The following is a 21,484-nucleotide window of genomic DNA, read 5'->3' on the forward strand; positions in this document are numbered from 1 at the left end:
AGTGGATGATGAACCAGCACAGCCAATTACTATCACAAACCTCAAGTTGTTTACAGATCATTTTTTAAATTCTTTCACTGCTATATGTAAAATAAGTCATTCTCTGATTTGAAGCTGTTGGTAGTAGCTAAATGTCAACTACATATTTGGAGGCATTTATCCGGTGCTAGAATCTAATTTAACCTAATTAAATATTATAGATATTAAATTTATAAAAATTAGAATCTGACTTAAACCCTATAAGCCAATCTATTAATACCAGAGATAAAAACTGCTAATAGTTCAGTGAATTTATGGTTCTCTTAGATTTTTATGAAAGTGATATGCATATGTGCATAATTTTTCATTAAATATTATCATAGTGTAAAATCTAAAATCCATATTATATCATACTTTTTTTTTTTTTTTTTTTTTTTTTTTTGAGACAGAGTCTCGCTTGTTGCCCAGGCTACAGTGAGTGCCGTGGCGTCAGCCTAGCTCACAGCAACCTCAAACTCCTGTGCTCAAGCAATCCTGCTGCCTCAGCCTCCCGAGTAGCTGGGACTACAGGCATGCGCCACCATGCCCGGCTAATTTTTTTTATATATATATTAGTTGGCCAATTAATTTCTTTCTATTTATAGTAGAGACGGGGTCTCGCTCTTGCTCAGGCTGGTTTCGAACTCCTGACCTTGAGCAATCCGCCCGCCTCAGCCTCCCAGAGTGCTAGGATTACAGGCGTGAGCCACCGCGCCCGGCTTATATCATACTTTTTATATCAGCAATAGAGGTTTCTATTTTTAAATCATTTACTTAATCATGGACTTTGGGGGTGCTTTCTAATATTTGGTTATTTGAAAAATGAGCATTATTGTTCATTTTTATTTGAGACTTCATTTTAGACGTGGAAGTTCTTTGTTAAACTGTTGCAAAACTTTTAAATATTGGATGAAATGCTTAATTTCCTCACCAAATACTGTGCAAATGTTCAAAAAGTAGTATATGAGACTTCTTATACTGCTATCTCACATCATCATCAAAATTGAATTTATATTTTTAATATGATAAAGCTGTATATTTGGTTATTTTATTCTTTTTTCATTTTAAACTTGTAAATAAGGTTGAGCTCCTGTCTTTACAGATATTTTCACTTCTACTTTTGTGAATTGACAATCTATAGGGCTTCTATACTCTTACATTGTTTATTTAACCTTTTCTTACTTAGTGCTAAATGTTTATAAATCAGGGTTAACATCTTTTTGTTTTGTGTGTGGAAAACATAGTCTCACCTTTTTCTTGCATTCACTCTTTCTTATTTTTTCATTTCCATAGTCAAATATGTGAGTCTTTATCTTCATGGATTCTAGTTTTATGTCTAGAATTGTTCTTCTCACTCTCTTATGTTAAAACATATTTAACCATGTTTGCTTTTACTAATATCATAGTTTTATCTTTACAGATAAAAATATTTTACCTCTCTGAAATTTTCTTTTTTTAATTTTTTTTTTATTTAAGGAAAATATGAGAGCACAAACATTTTGGTTGTATTTTATATCTTTGCCTCTCCCTAGCAAGGGTTAGAGGTATGCCCTCCCCCTCCACAATGCTTACCGCATCACTCAGTTGTGGGTCGACCCTCCCCAACCCCTAATCCCTGGAGAACTCCATCACCATTTGAGCACCATAGTGTTTGTTAATCAGTCAGTACCAATTTGATGGCGAGTACATGTGGAGCCCATTCTTCCGATCTTGTGTCTCCTCACTTCAGATAATGGGCTCAAGCTCAATCCAGAAAAAATTAGTGGTGCTTGATCACTATCATTTTTTAAATGATAGTAATATTGAGTAATATTCCACTGTATACATATACCAAATTTTAATAATCCACTCATAAATTGATGGACACTTCGGTTGTTTCCATGTCCTTACAATATTGAATTGTGCTGCCATAAACATTCAGGTGCAGATGTCTTTATTATAGAATGTTTTATGCTCTTTTGGGTAGATACCTAATAATGCTATTGCTGGATCAAGTGATATTTCTATTTTTAGCTCTTTGAGGTATCTTCAAATCCTTTTCTACAAAGGTTGCACTAATTTTCAGTCCCACTAGCAGTGTAAAACAGTTCCTGTCTCTCCACATCCTCGCCAGCATTTGTTGTTTTGAGACTTTTTGATAAAGGCCAATCTCACTGGGGTTAGGTGATATCTCATTGTGGTTTTGATTTGCATTTCTCTAATGATTAGAGATGTTGAGCATTTTTTTTATATGTTTGCTGGCCATCATTCTGTCTTCTTTGGAAAATATTCTGTTCATTTCCATTGCCCATTTGTTGATGGGCTTGTTTGATCTTGAAATTTATTTTCTTATTAGAAGTGAGATTGGGATATAATCCCCTCCTCCACTAATTGCTAGTTAATTATTATGTTTAAACATAATAGAGTGATAAAAAATATTCTAGAAATAAAACTAGAATCCATGAAGACTAGTCATTACACATGGGTATGTTTTACCCATCTAAAATAGCATGGAGATGTTCCCTGGAGATCCCCCTTGTTTATAAGAATTCTGCATTTATAATATCCATATAAATTATGTGAATGGTTTAAGAAATCTGTTTGGACATTCATCTACTTGTTAGAGAAAGTAAGTTCAGCGAGGTAGTAGGAAGTCAACAGCAATCATTCATTATTATCTCTGAGCAATATATCTCTCAATATACTAAATTTATAGGCATACATGTAAAGTCTGTGCTCATGGGAGAAGACTCAGATATTTGGACCCTTCTTCCATCTTAAAGAAAATGAACGTGAGAGGCCAACTCAATTTCACCAACCATAGGTTCATGTGTCTAAAAGATTTCTTGTGTTTAGCATCTCTGCTTATCTGACTTTCAGCAGCAACTACATAAGCAACTCCTAGATTGTCAGTGTTTCATATTCCATGCAATCAACTACATTTTTCTTAGTCCTTCTCAATTAGAAAACCATTTGGTTTCTCTTTCGCTCACATATCCTTTACATTTTGGAGTGTAGACATAGATTTCAACATAGAAGAGCCCTCTTCTTTGCTTATAGAGGACAAATAGATTTGTTTCTCAAACTTCAAAAGATTAGTATAGATATGAGTTACATACTGATGGCTTCAAATCCTTCAAACATATTGGTTTATGGCAGATACTTTTCATAATCTTTGCTGAGAAAGTATGCCTACTTTTTAAAATTTTTTAGATGGATTTTCAATACATTTGATTCTTTTTGCACATTTAAGTGGATATTAGGAAGCAGAGTTGAGCAAATATGTATTTCATCTCTCAGTTTTGTCTCACAGAATTTAATCTATTTTTGTTTTATTTTGTTTTAGGTAATATATGCCAGCAGCCCAACAAATGGAACAACAAAATCTTTCCATGGTGTCTGAGTTTATTTTGTTGGGACTCACAGAGTCTCATGAGTTACAGATTTTATTTTTCTCCATTATCTACATATCCATCATGTTAGGTAACCTCATCATTATCTTTGTAGTGAAATTGGACCCTCAATTGCATTCTCCCATGTACTTCCTACTAGCAAACCTCTCCTTCATTGATATGTCCTTGGCCTCCTTTGCTACTCCTAAAATGATCTATGATTTAATTAGTGAATATAAGACTATCTCCTATGAGGGCTGCATGACTCAGATGTTTTTCCTTCACCTTTTAGGTGGAAGTGAGATGATGTTGCTTGTAGCTATGGCAATTGATAGATACTTTGCTATATGCAAACCCCTCCATTATCAACATATTATGGGCCATCGTGTTTGCATCAGACTTGCACTTCTCTCCTGGACCACTGGCTTTGTGCACACTATGAGTCAAATGGTTTTCACAGTGACTTTGCCGTTTTGTGGTCCTAATGTTGTGGATAGCTTTTTCTGTGATCTGCCTCGAGTGATCAAACTTGCCTGCACTGACACTTACATCCTGGAACTATTGGTCATTGCAAACAGTGGAATACTCTCTCTGTTCTGTTTCATCTTTCTGTTCATCTCCTATAGCGTCATCCTGATTACTGTCTGGCATCACTCCTCCAGGGGGTCTTCCAAGGCTTTGTCTACTCTTTCAGCCCACATTACAGTGGTGGTACTGTTCTTTGGACCTTGCATCTTTATCTACATATGGCCATTCAGCAGTGTCTCCATTGATAAACTGCTCTCTGTGTTTTATACAATTTTTACTCCTCTTTTAAATCCAATCATCTACACGTTCAGGAATAAAGACATGAAGAAAGCATTAAGAAAAATAAAGATCAAACATGTGAGTTCTAGATCAACCTTTTCATTGAAAGACTATAATCATTAAAAGCATCATAATTTTTATTATCATCATCATCCTCATCATCCAAAGCCATCAAGGTATATGCTTTTGTACCAACCATAGGCCACATTTGGGGAAATGACAATCCCTCCATATATAAGCATATATGCAATAAATCCTGATTTTTCCTCTAAGTACAAACTATTCCAATATAACATTTTCCTATGTTGTAATTTTATGTTTGTCTATAAATTAAATTATATTAACTATTATTTATTGAGTTCTGTTTACATATAACATACTTTGCATGAATTTTCTTCTGTCTTCACAACAATGAAAATAGAGAATATTACTCCTATATTATTAATAGGAAATAAAACTCAGCATTAGGAAATTTAACGGACTTGCCACAGAAATTTTAAGTACTACACTCAGAATCAGATTATACACATAACTACAAAATATATGCTTTTTAAGTTAAAAATATTTTTCTATGTATTTTTTTTTTCTGAGACACAGTCTCACTCTGTTGCCCAGGCTAGAGTGCCATGGCATCAGCCTAGCACACAGCAACCTCAAACTCCTGGGCTTAAGCAATCCAGCTGCCTCAGCCTCCCAAGTAGCTGGGACTACAGGCTTGAGCCACCATGCCCAGCTAATTTTTTCCATATATTTTAGTTGGTCCATTAATTTCTTTTTAATTTTTAGTAGAGACAGGGTCTCGCTGTTGCTAAGACTGGCTTCATTCTTTCTCAGGCTGGTTTTGAACTCCTGACCTTGAGCAATCCACCTGTCTCTGCCTCTGAGAGTGCTAGGATTATAGGCGCAAGCCACCACGCCCGGCTGATATCTATGTTTAAATAACATTTATAATTTTTTATTTTCTGTACTCTTCTCACAGATCATGGTTTCCAATAAATAAATATTTCCACATAGAGAATGAAATAGTTTTCCATTACTCATAAAGTAAAAACAGTTAAGACTTTCAGTTTCCTTTTGCCTTTGATTTAACAGAAAAGAACTTATTAAGCCAGCTAAAATAATTGATTTGAATTATCAAGGTGTACTAGGATTATTGTTATACAATAGGGTAGTGAAGACCATGTCTAAACCCAAGTGATATGCTATGGTACCTCATAGTATTTGCATATTAAGTAATAAAAGTAAGTGAATATTATATAACTCAGGAAACATAAAAATTTGGTTCATAACACCAAGTAAAGAATGACCATCATCAGAGATCTGAATGAAGACAAAGAAGAATACAATAAGCACTAGAAGAAGGCAGCCATTAATATTGAGTTTCACAACCCATTAGTAAAATGTTGATTATAAAACTAAGAATGTTTTTTCCTAAGTTGTATTTGTTCACAAATTCCCAGTTCCTTTATTCCCTTTGTTTTTCCTTTTCAAGGAGATGGTGATTAACTTTACAATTTAGTCTCTATGTTACAGAATATTTATGTGGGATTATGACCAAATTAAAAAAGATATCAATACCACACAGAAAAGGATATAGTAACCAATGGCAATTTTTGTCTTTCCATTTGGAGGAAAGGATGAAGAATCTCTTAATGTGTTAATCTCTTATGCAGGATGGATTCATCTTTAGACTAAAGCTATTGTCATTTTTTGCAAGTTTAAATTTAGGTAAAATAGTGTCTATGGATGCTGAGTAGACAATAGGGAAACATTCTGATTCTTTGTCCATCGACTTTCAGCCCCATGTTAGTTTCTCTTAGTCTCTTCTGTATGATAAAGAACTACAAGCTCAGAAATTACATTTTCTAAACTCTCTTGCAAACCTATTCTTGTGAGTTTCTACCAGTGAAAGACATTCACGTGATATTGAAAGATGGCAAAATGGAGAAGCCTTAAATTTCTCTGCCTCTGTTTCTTGCAGCAGCCCACTTCTCCCAAAGTGATAGCCCTGCTCTGAGTGGGCACTGGGGGAGCAGAGACCCTGATCATCTCAGCTTGCTCTTTCTGGCATAAACTTCTGCTCCACAAGCAAGCTGGAGGAGAGAGGTGGTGAAAGAGTCCTACTATTCTCAGCCTGGCATGTCTGAAGTAGAGCATGTACTCTAGGTGCTAGGTGGGGAGATAGAGTCTCAGTCCTCTCCGGATTGGATTCTACATGAAATGAAGTTTCTGCAACACTTACCCCTCATGGTATAAAATCACAGCACTAGAGTGCGAGCTGTGGGGAGGAGGAGTCCAGTATTCTTGCCTACACCTGCTTGGAGTATAGTTTTCACATAATGGGGCTAGGAGAGAAGCAGCAGGGGAGGTAAAGGTAGTGGCTTAAAACCACAGGCCTGTTGTTCTTATCGATATTTACTAGATTTTCTTGAACGAATGCTTCTCCATTTTCTGTATGACCTAGGACAATTTCCTGAGACTATAAAACATTTTGTTTTAGAAGTTTCTCTAGTCAGTATTTTTTGGTGGGGGGAGAGTTTCCACCAGGCTCCTCACCCTGCCATTCCAAAAGTCCCCTTGGTTTTTATTTCAAAGCCATCTAATTCTGATGCAGAAAATCTTCAGACAGTATTTTGGAGCTCCCCACTCTACTCTGTATGCACTGTCATCAGTGAGGCAACTCTGTTTCCAAATCTTCACAGTTCTACCAGAGAATTTAACCATGCCCTCTTCTCCCTCACCCTCCATGGCCTTAGATTAACTGGTCACTATTTCTTATCTAGATTGTTGGAATGACATAGTAATTTCTCTTCAGTGAAACTAACATGACCTTACGCAAACTCAATTTTCTTCATAGTCTCTATTTTACCACTGAGACGATTGCCCACAATCTATAGAATATATTCCAATTTGCTTTGATTGATATTTCAGACCCTTCAAAGTTCTTATCCCAATCTTTCTGTCCTCATCAAAAACTCTCCCTTCTTCACCACCCCACCATTCTATGGTATATTTCAAACATACTAGATATTTTCTGTTGACTTAATATGTCAAAATATTTTAGACTTCCATGCCTTCCTACATATCATTATTTCTGCCTAGAATTTTCTTCTAACTTCTCTGTGCTTATTATCAAAGTCTATACTTATCATTAAAGGCACAAATGCCTCTTTTGGGAGAGGTGGTTTCTTTTATGAGAAATTTGCAAACTCCACGAAACAAAATTTAACTGGTGGCAAACTGTTATTATTACATTCAGCATTGCATTATGTGAGGTCAGTCTTCAAGGATAAGACTTTGAGGTCCCTGAGGACAGGTTCCTGACATACAGTATGGATTCAATAAAGGTTTGAGACTTTCTGAATCCAATACTTTTCTTCAAGGCCACATTTTAGCCCTTTGTAAATGACTTATGAATAGTTTCCTTATTTCTTAGAACAATATGTACACTGTAAGTACTCTTATTGCCAGAAAACAAATTTGACATTAGAACAGTTAAATTTGTCTCCCAGTAAAATATTTAGAGGAAATCAAAGGAGAGTATATTCAACACCAGAATGTTGAAGGACATTAGAGAATAGGAAGAAAATTCATCAAATCCACTAAAAGTAATACATTAAACTAGGGGTAAAGTGCATGAAAAACACAATCCCTGCTACCGATTAATATATAGGAAAAGAAATATGAATTGAGAATAATAAATATGTGAGACAAGGAAAGAATACTTCAAGAATCACACCTTAGGCTGGGCGTGGTGGCTCACGCCTGTAATCCTAGCACTCTGGGATGCCGAGGCGGGCGGATTGCTCAAGGTCAGGACTTTGAAACCAGCCTGAACGAGAACCCGTCTCTATTAAAAATAGAAAAAAATTAATTGACTAACTAAAAATATATATACAAAAACTTAGCTAGGAATGGTGGTGCATGCCTGTAGTCTCACTACTTGGGAGGTTGAGGCAGTAGGATCGCTTGAGCCCAGGAGATTGAGGTTGCGGTGAGCTAGGCTGATGCCAGGGCACTCACTGTAGCCTGGGCAAAAAAGTGAGACTCTGTCTCAAAAAAAAAAAAAAAAAAATCACACCTTTTTAGCCTAGTCAGTGCCTTAGGGTAAATATTTAAACAGGAAATAAAGAACTATCAATCTGGGAAGTACAGGACCTGGTACAAAAAATACGAGAATTATCAACATAATTAATTTTGTAAACATAACACCTATGAAAAGAGTATTTATTATAATGTTTTATAATAAAATGGGTAATTATTTTCTGAATATTTCAAGGCACAGTACTTAAATTTAAAAAATGCTATTTTAGTGAACACAAAACAGTTGTATCATTTATAATATCAAATTTTAAGTTATTTAATGTAATATGCCTTTAAAATTTCTACTTTCTTAATGTTATATATTGCATATAATATACAATTTTAATTATACATTTATAACATATACACATCAAATTATTTATATTGAGGAATTTGGCTCAGAAAAGTTTGGAAACTATTCTTAAAAATTACCCTCAAAGGCCGGGCGCGGTGGCTCACGCTTGTAATCCTAGCACTCTGGGAGGCCGAGGCGGGCGGATTGCTCAAGGTCAGGAGTTCAAAACCAGCCTGAGCGAGACCCCGTCTCTACTATAAAAATAGAAAGAAATTAATTGGCCATCTAATATATATATATATAAAAAATTAGCCGGGCATGGTGGCTCGTGCCTGTAGTCCCAGCAACTCGGGAGGCTGAGACAGTAGGATTGCTTAAGCCCAGGAGTTTGAGGTTGCTGTGAGCTAGGCTGATGCCACGGCACTCACTCTAGCCTAGGCAAGAAAGCGAGACTCTGTCTCAAAAAAAAAAAAAAATTACCCTCAAAGTTTCTAGATAGAAGATAAGATGATAACTTGAGAGTAATGTGAGAGAAAGGAATGTCCATTGAATCAAACCTGTCTACACTTAGTATTTCATAGCCAATCCACCAACACTCTCATGGCTATGTTAATCAAGCCATCACTCAGAAAGGACCACAGCCTATTAAAGGCCATAAATTAGGTGTAAACATATCTCTGGTCATATGAAGGCAGATGTCTCAGTGCTCTAACAACTCCCAGTGAAATCTGGATTCCCAAAGCTCCAGGAAATCTGCACCTAAAGTGGTTCACATCTTTTTAAAAGAGGCAGATAGTAGTATGCAGAAACATATGCAGAGCATCACAGAAAATAAACAGCACATTTTAAAATTTGAACAATCTCTTGAACATGTTGCTCCTTATACTGTGCTTTTAAAACAAGTAAGTGAAAATATTGTAGAGCTCTAATTCATTAGAAATTTAATATACTGAGGATGGTATTTTAATCAATTTTGTTTGGACAGGAAAGAAAAGTCTTTGGCTTTTAAGACAAGGTTGAGAGAGGATTTGTCCTTTCTAACTGGGAGATCACATAACAGTATTTCACAGGGAGTTGGAAGCAATAGTTTCTATGAAAATTGAAAGGAAATATGTCATCAAATGATATTGCAGAGTAAAATTGGCAGTAAATAATAAGTAATTAAGTATGATGAATACAATTAAGGAAGATAAATGCTGATAATTCAGAAAATTCATACTATCTTTGAAAATAATGTGAAAGTGAGCAACTCATAATTTTTTGCAGAATGGGGATGTTTTTCCATCAACTTTCAGGTGTTGACTGAATGTGTAAATAGCATATCATATTGGCAATTGTAGAAGGAACTGGAAAAGGAGAGAATTTCTGACCATAACCATATGTTTACAAAATCATTGTATAAAACTCACCATTAGACCATAAATACAAATAAGATCTCAGATAAGTAAAGAGGGAGAAGAAGTGCTTAAAGAATGTTCATATCCAAGACAACACAGATAATGTGAATAATTCAGGAATCTCCTTATGAGTATTCTAAATAGTAGGGAAAACATAATAGCAAGTTTCCAAATGTAAATTAAAATAGGAGACTTTAAGAAACTTTAAAACTAGATAGGGTTGGATTTGGAGTCTGTCCTTGACTGTTTTGGAGTGACATATATCTGAGTTCAAGCAGCTAGATAATACCAAAAAACTGCATTTAAAAACACAAAATTAGGTCAGGTGCAGTGGCTCACACCTGTAATCCCAGCACTCTGGGAGGACAAGTACAATGGATCCTTTGAGCTCAGGAGTTCAAGACCAGCCTGAGCAAGAGCGAGACCCCATCTCTACTAAAAATAGAAAGAAATTAGCTGGACAACTAAAAATATATAGAAAAAATTAGCTGGTCATGGTGGCACATGCCTGTAATCCCAACTACTCAGGAGGCTGAGACGGGATTACTTGAGCCCAGCAGTTTGAAGTTGTTGTGAACTAGGCTGAACCCATGGCACTTGAGCATGGGCAACAGAGCTAACTCTGTCTCAAAAAAAAGAAAAAAAGAAAAATTAATTTATTTAAGAGAATTTTGACTTAAGGAAAAAAGCAAAGAAAAGTACAATGGTTTAAGTTTTATTGACATAATTCATACACTATAAAATTTACCAATTTTAAGTACACATTTCAATGAGTGTTATTAGGTTTACATAGTTGTGCAACCATCACCACAATCCTATTTTAAATCATTTTCACCACTACAAAAAGAAACCCCATGTTCATTGGCAGGCCCTCTTCAGTCCCAGGTGACCACTAATATACTTTCTGACTTTATAGAGATGCCTTTCCTAGACACTTCATATAAATGGAATTATACTTTTGTATATCAGGCTTCTTTTACTAAGCATAATGTTTTTGAAATCTATCCCTATTTTAGCATAATTATAATAATTTTTGCAAAGCATAAAATCAGTCAAGATTGAAATTATTATCTTCAAATGGCTATAATGAAAAAAGAAGCAAATATTTGATTCAATAAATTATTTGTACATTAAGTAATATGTACTGTATACAGGTGAGCAAGAGCAAAATTGTTCATATCCAACTACTTAATAAACAAGTCTTTGCTTGTTTCTTTCCTACTAGAGATTTATACTTAAATCCCTTGAGAGTGTAATCTTGGATTTACATGAATGACTCACATTCAGCACAAACCCGCTTAGTGCTCACCCTGTGGCTGGCCAGGAGCCTGTGCCCACCAGCATCTCACTAGTACTCCCCACATCTTTTTGGAGGGGGTCTGCCTGTAAGATCTGAGAACATTTCCTTAATTGTGTAGGTCTTGAGTTTTCATTTATTAAATAAGATGTGAAGAATAATAGATTAGAGTGTTTCCTCCTAGATCTGATATTATCATTCTACTTTCGATTTCTTCTAGGACTTATCATAAATTGTTGAGTAAAAGTAATTATAGTAAAATGCGTAATTGATTATCAAAGGGAAGAACATTTTCCTCGCTAATAGAATTCCTATAAACTATATAATTTATTTCTTTTCATTTACAGTGCTTTGTTCACTAATAATATAACATGTGTACTATATTATGTGTAAACCTGAAGAAATATTTTTAAAAGCTTGCTTAGAAAGGGAAGAGAGTAAATAAGAGAAACAAATGCTGGGAAAGTCATCAGCATGAATAAAAGTCAGCTTTTCCTCTCAAATAAAATAAAAGGCCAAAATAAAGCTTTCTTAATCAGTTTATGCTTAATTATATTGATTTCTTATGCAATTTTTTTTCGGTTATTATTGTACCACAGGGCATAAAATTCCACTTAGCAAAATTTTTCATCTCCACATTATAACTGGCATATTCATTTCATCTAGAAATTGTCAACTCTTTTAATTTGTCCCAAGTATATCTAGTTTTTACATTCACTGTCTCAAAAGCCTCAAAAGCAAAATTCTTGCTCACTTGCATGATAAGCATGGAACATAATCCTGCAAAGAAATTGTGTTGTGATGGCCATCTTGCACACTTTTTTCAGACAACAGCCTACATTGAGCACCCATTCAGTCTGCTCCTGCAGGTTAACCTACAGGAATGGCATCATTTTTATCTTTCTTTTCTCTTATTTGTAAGCATTATCCATTTCTTAAAAATATCAAAGATAGGGAAACAATTAGGAAGTTAAGTTTGAATAAGGGTAGGATATTTTGACAGGAAACTGAGGAGAAATGAAAACAAGGAGAGAAGTACAGGTCATTGGAGACCACTAAAACTTTCTCCATATTAGCAGCAAAGACATTTCTGTTTCTTATCATTCCTGTGTTCACTGTACTAGCACTTTCAATTTCCTTCAAGAACTTTTTTTCCTTTGCATTTACAACTCAGCTAACTGGCCTAAGTGGCCTAGCTTGTGGCCTACCTCAGCTTTTGACATTTCTTTTTCACGAAACTCAATCATTTCTAGCTTTTGCTTTAAAGTAAGAGATACACAACATTTCCTTCTACTTGAACACTTAGAGATTATTGTAAGGGTATTATTTGGCCTAATTTCAATATTGTTGTGTCTCAGGGAATAGGGAGGCTCAAGAAGGAGAGAGTTGAGGGAACTGTCGGTGGTTGGAGCAGTCAGAACACACAACATTTATTGCTTAAGTTCTCCGTCTTCTGTGGGCACAGTTGTGGTGTCCCCAAACAATTGAAACAATAACATCAAAGATCACTGATCACAGATGACCATTACAGATATAATAATGATGAAAATTTTTAAATTTTGTGAGAATTAACAAAATGAGACACAGAGACATGAAGTGAGCACATGCCATTGGAGAAATGGTGCCGATAGACTTGCTGAACACAGAGTTACCACAAATATTCAATTTGTTAAAAAAAGAAAGGAAGCAAGCAAGGAAGGAAGGAGGGACCTAAGAAGATAGGAAAGGAAAGGAAAGGAAAGGAAAGGAAAGGAAAGGAAAGGAAAGGAAAGGAAAGGAAAGGAAAGGAAAGGAAAGGAAAGGAAAGGAAAGGAAAGGAAAGGAAAGGAAAGGAAAGGAAAGGAAAGGAAAGGAAAGGGAAAAGAGAGAGACAGAGAAAGAGACAGAGAGAGAGAGAGAGATAGAAAGAAAGAAAGGCAGGTATCTTTGAGGAGCAATAAAGTGAAGCATAATAAAAGAAAACATGCCAGTATAATACACAAGAGAAATCAAAAAGAAAAATTTTGATTGAATTCAAAGACCTTAATTCGTGTATAAATTAGCCCCTAAGTTACATGCTTGGTTTTGATTTGTTTGCTTGTTTTAGGATCATAGAATGCCCTTTGTAAATTACTTCACAAATACAGGACAATGTAATTATTCATTACATTACATAAATTCTATATTCCTTATATATCAGGATTACCTAATCTCAAGAAGGGTAGGTACAGAATAGTATAATAATAAGTCAACATAAATAATAGTTAATTACTATTTAATCTTTGTATGTTAACAAATTAGTGACCAAGTCAAGATCAGTTGATAAGAGGATCATTTGATAGAATCAGACATTAGAAAATTGAATTTCCCCTCCTTCAAATGTTTTTAGGTGCTCTGTGTCTATAAGATTATTGTTTAAAAGGAATGTGATACATAAACTAATCTCACATTATAAACATTGATGTGTTGATATACTTAAAATTATACTCTCATGGCATTGACTATTAGTATCACCAACTAACAGAAATAAGAAAATATTGGTGCTAACTGTGGCTTTTTTTTTATTCTTTTTGCATATATAAGAACTTCTGGAGCCTGAGTCGGGTAAATGGATGCTAAAAATGGATCTATAGTGACTGAGTTTATTTTACTAGGATTTTCTGAACCATGGGAACTTCAAATTTTCTTCTTTGTGACATTTTCCTTAATCTATGGGGCTACTGTGGTGGGAAACATTCTCATTATGGTCACAGTGATATTTAGTTCGACTCTCCATTCTCCCATGTACTTCCTCCTTGGAAACCTCTCTTTTTTGGACATGTGTCTTTCCACCGCCACTACACCCAAGATGATCACGGACTTGCTCAGCGAACACAAGACCATCTCTGTATGGGGCTGCATGGCCCAGATGTTCTTTATGCACTTCTTTGGGGGTGCTGAGATGACTCTTCTGCTAGTCATGGCCTTTGACAGATATGTAGCCATATGTAAACCCCTGCACTACAGGACAATCATGAGCCACAGGCTGCTGAATGGGTTTGTGACACTTTCATGGATCATTGGTTTTATACACACCATGAGCCAGATGGTATTAACAGTGAACTTGCCTTTCTGTGGCCACAATGTCATAAACAGCATATTTTGTGACCTTCCTCTGGTGATCAAGCTTGCTTGTGTTGAGACATACGCCCTGGAATTATTTGTCATTGCTGACAGTGGGCTGCTGTCTTTTATCTGTTTCATCCTCTTGCTTGTCTCCTACACTGTCATTCTGGTCACGGTAAGACAAAAATCATCGGGAGGGCTCTCCAAGGCTCTATCGACATTGTCTGCCCACATCATTGTGGTTACTCTGTTCTTTGGACCTTGTATCTTTATCTATGCCTGGCCATTCAGTACGTTGGCAAGCAATAAAACGCTTGCTGTATTTTACACTGTTATCACACCCTTACTGAATCCTATTATTTATACCCTGAGAAATCAGAAAATGCAGGGGGCCATGAGGAAATTACTGTTCCATCACGTTAGCTCTGCACAAAACTTCTAGGCTTTAGCACTATATAATTAGCACAACTTTCAGATACTATGATATGATAATTTGAATACATTATGTACAATGCGGCATTTCACTTTTTTTTTAAGGTCTTGAGGATTTTTTTAATCTTTTATTGCATTATATTATGGGGGTACAATATTGTTAGGATTTCATATATTGCTCCTGTCTCCCCTCCCCTTCCCGCCATGACAGAGCTTCAAGCTTGTCCAACACCCAGGTGGTGGGTACTACACCTATTATCTAAGTGTACACCCTTCCCCTCCTCCCCCTACCACCTGTCCACCACCTGATAAAAAGGTTTTTTGTTTTTTTTATATATTTTGGTTACATTGTATATCTTTGCCTCTCCCTAAAAAGGGTTTGAGGTAATCCCTTCCCCCCTACAATGCTCGCCACATCCCTAAGATGTGGGCCTCCCCCAATTCCTGGTGAACACTACCACTATTTGAGCACCATAGTTTTAATCAGTCAGTGCCAATTTGATGGCAAGTAGATGTGGAGCCCATTTTCTTGATCTTGTGTTGCCTCACTTTGAATAATGGGCTTAAACTTAATCCAGGATAGCATAAACAGTGCTAGCTCACTGTTATTTCTTAGAATTGAGTAATATTCCATTGTGAGCATATACCAAATTTTAATTATCCACTCATGAATTGATGGGTACTTGGGTTGTTTCCATGATCTTGCAATAGTGAATTGTGCTGCCATAAACATTCGAGTGCAGATGTCTTTATAATAGAATGTCTTATGTTCTCTTAGGTAGATGTCCAACAATGCTATTGCTGGGCCGAATGGTATTTCTATTTTTAGCTGTTTGAGGTATCTCCAAATTCTTTTCCACAAAGGTTGCACTAATTTGCAGTCCCACCAGCAGTGTAGGAGTGTTCTTGTCTCTCTGCATCCTCACCAGCATTCTTGTTTTGAGATTTCTTGATATAAGCCATTCTTACTGGTGTTAGATGGTATCTCATTGTGGTTTTGATTTGCATTTCTCAGATGATTAGAGATGTTGAGCATTTTTTTATATGTTTGGAGGTCATTATTCTGTCTTCTTTGGAGAATTTTCTGTTCATTTCTGTTGGCCATTTCTTAATGGGATTGTTTGATTTTTTCATGTTAATTCTTTTAAGTTCTAGATAGATTCTTGTTATTAGACCTTTATCAGAAGTATAGACAGTGAATATTTTCTCCCGCTCTGTGGGTTGTCTATTTGCTCTAATGATAGTTTCCTTGGCTGTGCAGAAACAACCCAAGTGCCCGTCAATTCAAGTGGATAACTAAAATTTGGTATATGTTCACAATGGAAAATTACTCAATTCTAATAAACGACAGTGAGCTAGCACCATTTATGCTATTCTGGATTAAATTTAAGTCCATTATACAAAGTGAAGAGACACAAGATCTGGAAAATGGGCTACACATCTACACGCCATCAAATTGGTACTGACTGATTAAAACTATGGTGCTCAATTAGAGGTAGAGTTCACCAGGGATTGCGGGGGAAGGAGACCCACATCTTAGGGATGTACAAGCATTGTGGGCGGGAAGGGATTACCTTGAACCCTTTTTAGGGAGAGGCAAACATATACAATGTAACCAAAATGTCAAAAAAAACCCCTCCTTTTATTGGGTGGAGGGCAGGTGGTAGGGGGGAGGAGGGGAAGGGTGTATACTTAGATAATGGGTGTGGCACCCATCACCTGGGGCTGGACAAGCTTGAAGCTCTGTCACAGCAGGAGGGGAAGGGGTGGCAGGGACAATATATGAAACCCTAACAATATTTGTACCCCCATGATATGAGGAAATCAAAGGAAAATTTTTAAAAAGATGCCAGAGGGAAATGCCAATGGAAGAACAATTTCAATATGACAAAGAACAGTCTTTGAAACCAAATAGTTTGAGGATTGTAAGTATGCAAGGCTGACTTTCAAATTGGAATAAAAAACATAAAAACAAAAACATGGTTTCTTATTTTGTATAATATTCCATGTAGCTTTACCCTCCCAAGAGATTTACATAAAAAGCCTGTTTATTTGTGGTAACTTGTTAGAGAAGAAATACTAATAGAAAATTAATACCTGACATCCCCTCTCTTGGGCTTTGCTAAGACTTCCTCTTCTCTTGCCCCTCTAGCTTAGATGTGATGGTGACTTCCAATTGATGGTAATCTTTCATTCCTCTGAACATGCCCTATTTAAAATCTCAGACATTCTGTCACTGGAGTAGCTAGTTAAATTATTTCTGTTTTAAATACTTAAAGTTTTTTCTCACTTCCAAATTAGACCCCCAAAAATATGGGTTTCAGAAGAGGCAAACGGTATAGCTCTCCACTGACTCAGCTCCAATGAAGAAGTTACAATTTCAATACAAATTCAAAGAGCAGTCTTTGAAACCAAATAGTTTGAAGAATGTAAGTATGCAAGGGTTACTTTCAAACTGGAATGAATAAACATAAAACAAAAGCATGTTTACTTATTTTATATAATATTCCATGCCACTGGGCCTAAATCTCTACTGACTCAGCTCCAATAAACAATTTACACCAAAGAGCTACCCCATTATATGGCTTTTTTCTTATTTTCTCCTTCTAATTGTAAGGTAGGCTGTACAGTGTACCCTGACTGAATTAAGTGTCTATTACTGAGGAAGAATGAGAGAACAGCTTGTTAGAAGACAGTACAAGTCTCTGGCACAAAGTATATGCCCATCGATAATCTAGTATCTAATGAGTGAGATAAAAGATCTTTGATTAGCCTAGACTAGTGTTTTTTGGACAGAGTTTGAGCCTCTACGGAAAGACATAGCTGACTTATCCCAAAGAATATGCAATTCCAATTATGAATAAAAAAAGAATCATGACTGGGAAACTAACGTGTCTGCCATAGACAGTTAACACCACAGTTATTCAATATTGTTCAAAAATTTCAAGTTAACAGAATAAGTTAATAAGAGGACACTGGCATCTTCTGCCACTGAGGTAACTAATTGCCATTCCTGTTAGGAAACCTCAGAGAAAGAGACGCAGCTGCACACCCAAGAAACCCTCATGTAGTAGCTGCTGTGGTGCCTAGTCAGATTGCAACCACCTCCTTTCCCAAACAGCACATGCCCTGACCCCCGAGCCACAGCTTTTCCATGAGTGCCCACACTCTAGACCTAGGCTCTATTGATGAACTATACCCACTCATGTCTCAGAAACCTGATCCATCACCATAGTGAGCTAGCTTTCACTCTGGGCCTTAGAGTTAAAATCTCGCGTGGTGTGCCCATTCCCTGGGCACCCACATACCCCAAGATACAGACCTTGACCCAACACTGGGGACATTATAAATCTGTGCATCGTGTGTTCCTGGTCTTGGCTCCCTGCCTGCTTCACAGGAACTTGTGTCTTATATACTGTTACCAACATGGCAGGGAGGGTGCCTGCACCCTGGGTACCAGTGCCATTCCCACCCTGGACTCCAGAGCCATAGTTCCTCTATGTGTGCATGTTTCAGGCCTCAGTTTCGTGGCCACTCCAGGAACACCACTCATCTACTCCAGTGCCAGTGTCGCTTGGAATGGGCCCACAAACCAGATACAGTGCCAAGGGGGAACCTGTCAGCCACAGCTTCTCCAATGGGAGAAAAAGATTAGGAGAACTTTCTCAGCCATTGCCAATGAAGATACCTTCAATCCTCACTTCCGTTCTTGCCAACCAAGAATCCTTGGAATCTGTCAACACTGACCTTGGCTAATGGTGCTGCACTGAGACTACACAGCCATATCCTCACTTGCGTTAGAACCATTAAACTTCACCCAGCTAGTCCTCTTGTGCTCTAGTCCTCATAAGCTGCACCAAAGTAAGCCTGCAGATTCTCAAAAATTAATGTGCAGACACCAATGCTTAAAAAAACAATGAGATATATAACCTTCAAAAGACCACAATAATTTCCCTGGAGTTGACCCTGATGAAATGGAAATATATATATATATATATATATATATATATATATATATTCTCTCTCTTTCTCTCTCTCTCTCTATATATACACACACACACATATATATTGCTTTATATATATATATATATATATATATATATATAGAGAGAGAGAGAGAGAGAGAGAGAGAGAGAGAGAGAGCAATACATACCTACATAAAAAAAGAAAAAAAAAAACATCTCAAATAAACAATCTAATGTAATATCTTTAGGAAGTAGAGGAAGAATAGCAAACTAAGTCCAAGTTAGTAGAAGGAAGATTATAAAATAGATGAAAGCAGCAATAAATGAAAGAAGGAGTAGAAAACAATAGAAAAGTTCAGCAAAACTAAAAGCTTATATTTTGAAAATACAAACAAAATTGACAAGCATTTAGCAAGGCTAAATAAGAAGGACCCTCGGCCTCCGCCATGGCGAACAGTGGCGGCGCCGGGGCGGCGACGACGGCGGCGAACATGAATGCGGTGAGGGAGACCATGGACGTTCCGCTTGAGATTTCCAGAATTTTGAATACTGGCTTAGATATGGAAACTTTGTCTATTTGTGTACGGCTTTGTGAACAAGGAATTAACCTCCTTATCATCGGTTATTAAGGAGCTTCGCAAGGCTACTGAAGCACTAAAGGCTGCTGAAAATATGACAAGCTGACTTTCTGGAGAAATTCTGATGAGATATGTCAAGCTCTGCAGGAGGATTTGAAGATTGCTTTGTAGTCAAGAATGTACAATGAAATTACTGCATGCATCAGTGTAGAAAAATTTTCCTTTTTATAAGAATTATAAAACCATAGCTTTATAAATCAGTGGAAAGTGGCTTACAGAGAGAACTATCAGATGTGTTTACATCACATCTTACTTTTTTTTAACAGCTATAATGCTTTGGCATTGTTATGTTCATATTTATGTATTCCTTATTTATAGCTCTGATAGCTTAATTTTCTAAGCAGTCTGTCTATCAGATGTGCACATCTGCTGTGCCTGGTTGAAGTATAGTGGAACCCATCAGTAGTGATGTGTGGTAGTTATGACTTGTTGACATTTCCATTATAAACTTTAATTTTGAATTGTTTATGCATAAAAACTGTGCATTTATGTTGTATTGGGCTGAAAGTTGACAGGATTTCCACTACCATTTGTGAATTTTGATTTAAGTTCATTATTATATCAGAATCTTGTTTTTAAAAAATAAGAGTATGGAAAACATTTCTAGTAATCTGCTCTTTAACAAAGAATATTTAGTTTTTTAAACAGTTTGTTGGGCAGTTAATGTGAACCAGATAATTTTTGTATTGATTGAAAAATAAAACTTTTAGAAACTTAGATTTTAAAGGAAATGACAGTGTTTAGCCTAGCATTACCTATAGTTTGAATCATTTAAATCTAATGAAAATGTTAGTTGAGAATTTTTTTAAGTTTTTATACCCTATAAATGAAGACCTAAAAAATAATGTATAAAATGAAACATAGCCAACATGCAAAATTCCTGTTTACTTTTATTACATAAAAGTAATTTAAGTGCTTACCTGATAAATCTTGAGTGGTTATTTAATAAATCACTAGATAGGAGGTATGTTTCAACAGATATTTAGTATTTTCTGATGAAATAAGGATTTCTAGTCATTAAACATAAACTAATCTAATGTTCTGTATCAGGAATTATAAGTATGGCTTTTTGAAATCAGTTTATGTGTCCTTTTTTTTACCCTTAAAGCTATAACTCATCAAAGTGATGATATAAAATAAAATTTTAATATATTGATTCTGTTCCTATAACAGAATCTCAGTGAAATTTTTTTGTCAAGACTTCAGGATTTAATATGATTTTATTGTTTCTTAAATTTTAGATTTTGTTAGATACCATTTAAATGATAGTACAAGCATTCGCTCTTTAGTAGCATTTTTTGTTTTTCAGACAAACTGAAATAGTTTTAATAAGACTTAGTGATACTGGTGTAGAACCTTCTGTGCTATTTTTAAAATGTAGGACTTTGACCATTTTGACTTTTTAAATGAATGACATTTTTGCCAAGTGCACTGCAAGGTCTATTATTGGCAGAACAGGTTTGGAGACACCAAGAACTTATGATAAGTCATTTGATAATAAACACTGCAAATACAGCATGTTGTTATTTATAAAATGTTAAAGAGAACACTTTTGTTAACCTTCAAAATTTGTATATGCTTTTAGGCCATAAGAGTTGATAGTTTTATTTATGAGTTTGTAGATTAAGTTATTTATCTATGAAACAAAACAGGAAAATAGGCCGGGCGTGGTGGCTCACGCCTGTAATCCTAGCACTCTGGGAGACCGAGGCGGGTGGATTGCTCGAGGTCAGGAGTTCGAAACCAGCCTGAGCAAGAGCGAGACCCCGTCTCTACTATAAATAGAAAGAAATTAATTGGCCAACTAATATATATATATATATAAAAATTAGCCGGGCATGGTGGCGCATGCCTGTAGTCCCAGCTACTCGGGAGGCTGAGGCAGAAGGATTGCTTGAGCCCAGGAGTTTGAGGTTGCTGTGAGCTAGGCTGACGCCACGGCACTCACTCTAGCTTGGGCAACAAAGCGAGACGCTGTCTCAAAAAAAAAAACAAAAAAAACAAAACAAAAAAAAAACAGGAAAATATATTAAGAAGGGATTATGTTTACAGAGGATGTTTCTTTAATGTGTCACATTTCTTAAATGTAAACATATA

At 36.1% G+C, this 21,484-nt stretch overlaps 2 protein-coding genes and 1 pseudogene across 2 annotated transcripts; all 3 read left to right on the forward strand.

The window, feature by feature from the left end:
* The first annotated feature begins 3,368 nt into the window (after window positions 1–3,368).
* Window positions 3,369–4,319, forward strand: LOC142871536 (olfactory receptor 4K13-like). The gene has a single exon (XM_076004627.1). It carries the CDS (start codon window positions 3,369–3,371, stop codon window positions 4,317–4,319), a length of 951 nt encoding a protein of 316 aa, XP_075860742.1.
* A 9,536-nt stretch (window positions 4,320–13,855) lies between these two features.
* On the forward strand, window positions 13,856–14,794 carry LOC105864641 (olfactory receptor 4L1). The gene has a single exon (XM_012752598.2). The coding sequence runs from the start codon at window positions 13,856–13,858 to the stop codon at window positions 14,792–14,794; it is 939 nt and encodes a 312-aa protein (XP_012608052.2).
* Window positions 14,795–19,186: 4,392 nt separating this feature from the next.
* On the forward strand, window positions 19,187–19,695 carry LOC142871395 (mitotic-spindle organizing protein 1-like; annotated as a pseudogene).
* Window positions 19,696–21,484: the final 1,789 nt, after the last annotated feature.

Source organism: Microcebus murinus, chromosome 6, assembly GCF_040939455.1.
Source record: "Microcebus murinus isolate Inina chromosome 6, M.murinus_Inina_mat1.0, whole genome shotgun sequence".
Taxonomy (NCBI): Eukaryota; Metazoa; Chordata; class Mammalia; order Primates; family Cheirogaleidae; genus Microcebus; species Microcebus murinus.

Bases quoted from the DNA above. Each gene is read 5' to 3' on its own strand.
- LOC105864641 (XM_012752598.2), top strand. From the start codon at position 13,856: ATGGATGCTAAAAATGGATCTATAGTGACTGAGTTTATTTTACTAGGA.
- LOC142871536 (XM_076004627.1), top strand. From the start codon at position 3,369: ATGGAACAACAAAATCTTTCCATGGTGTCTGAGTTTATTTTGTTGGGA.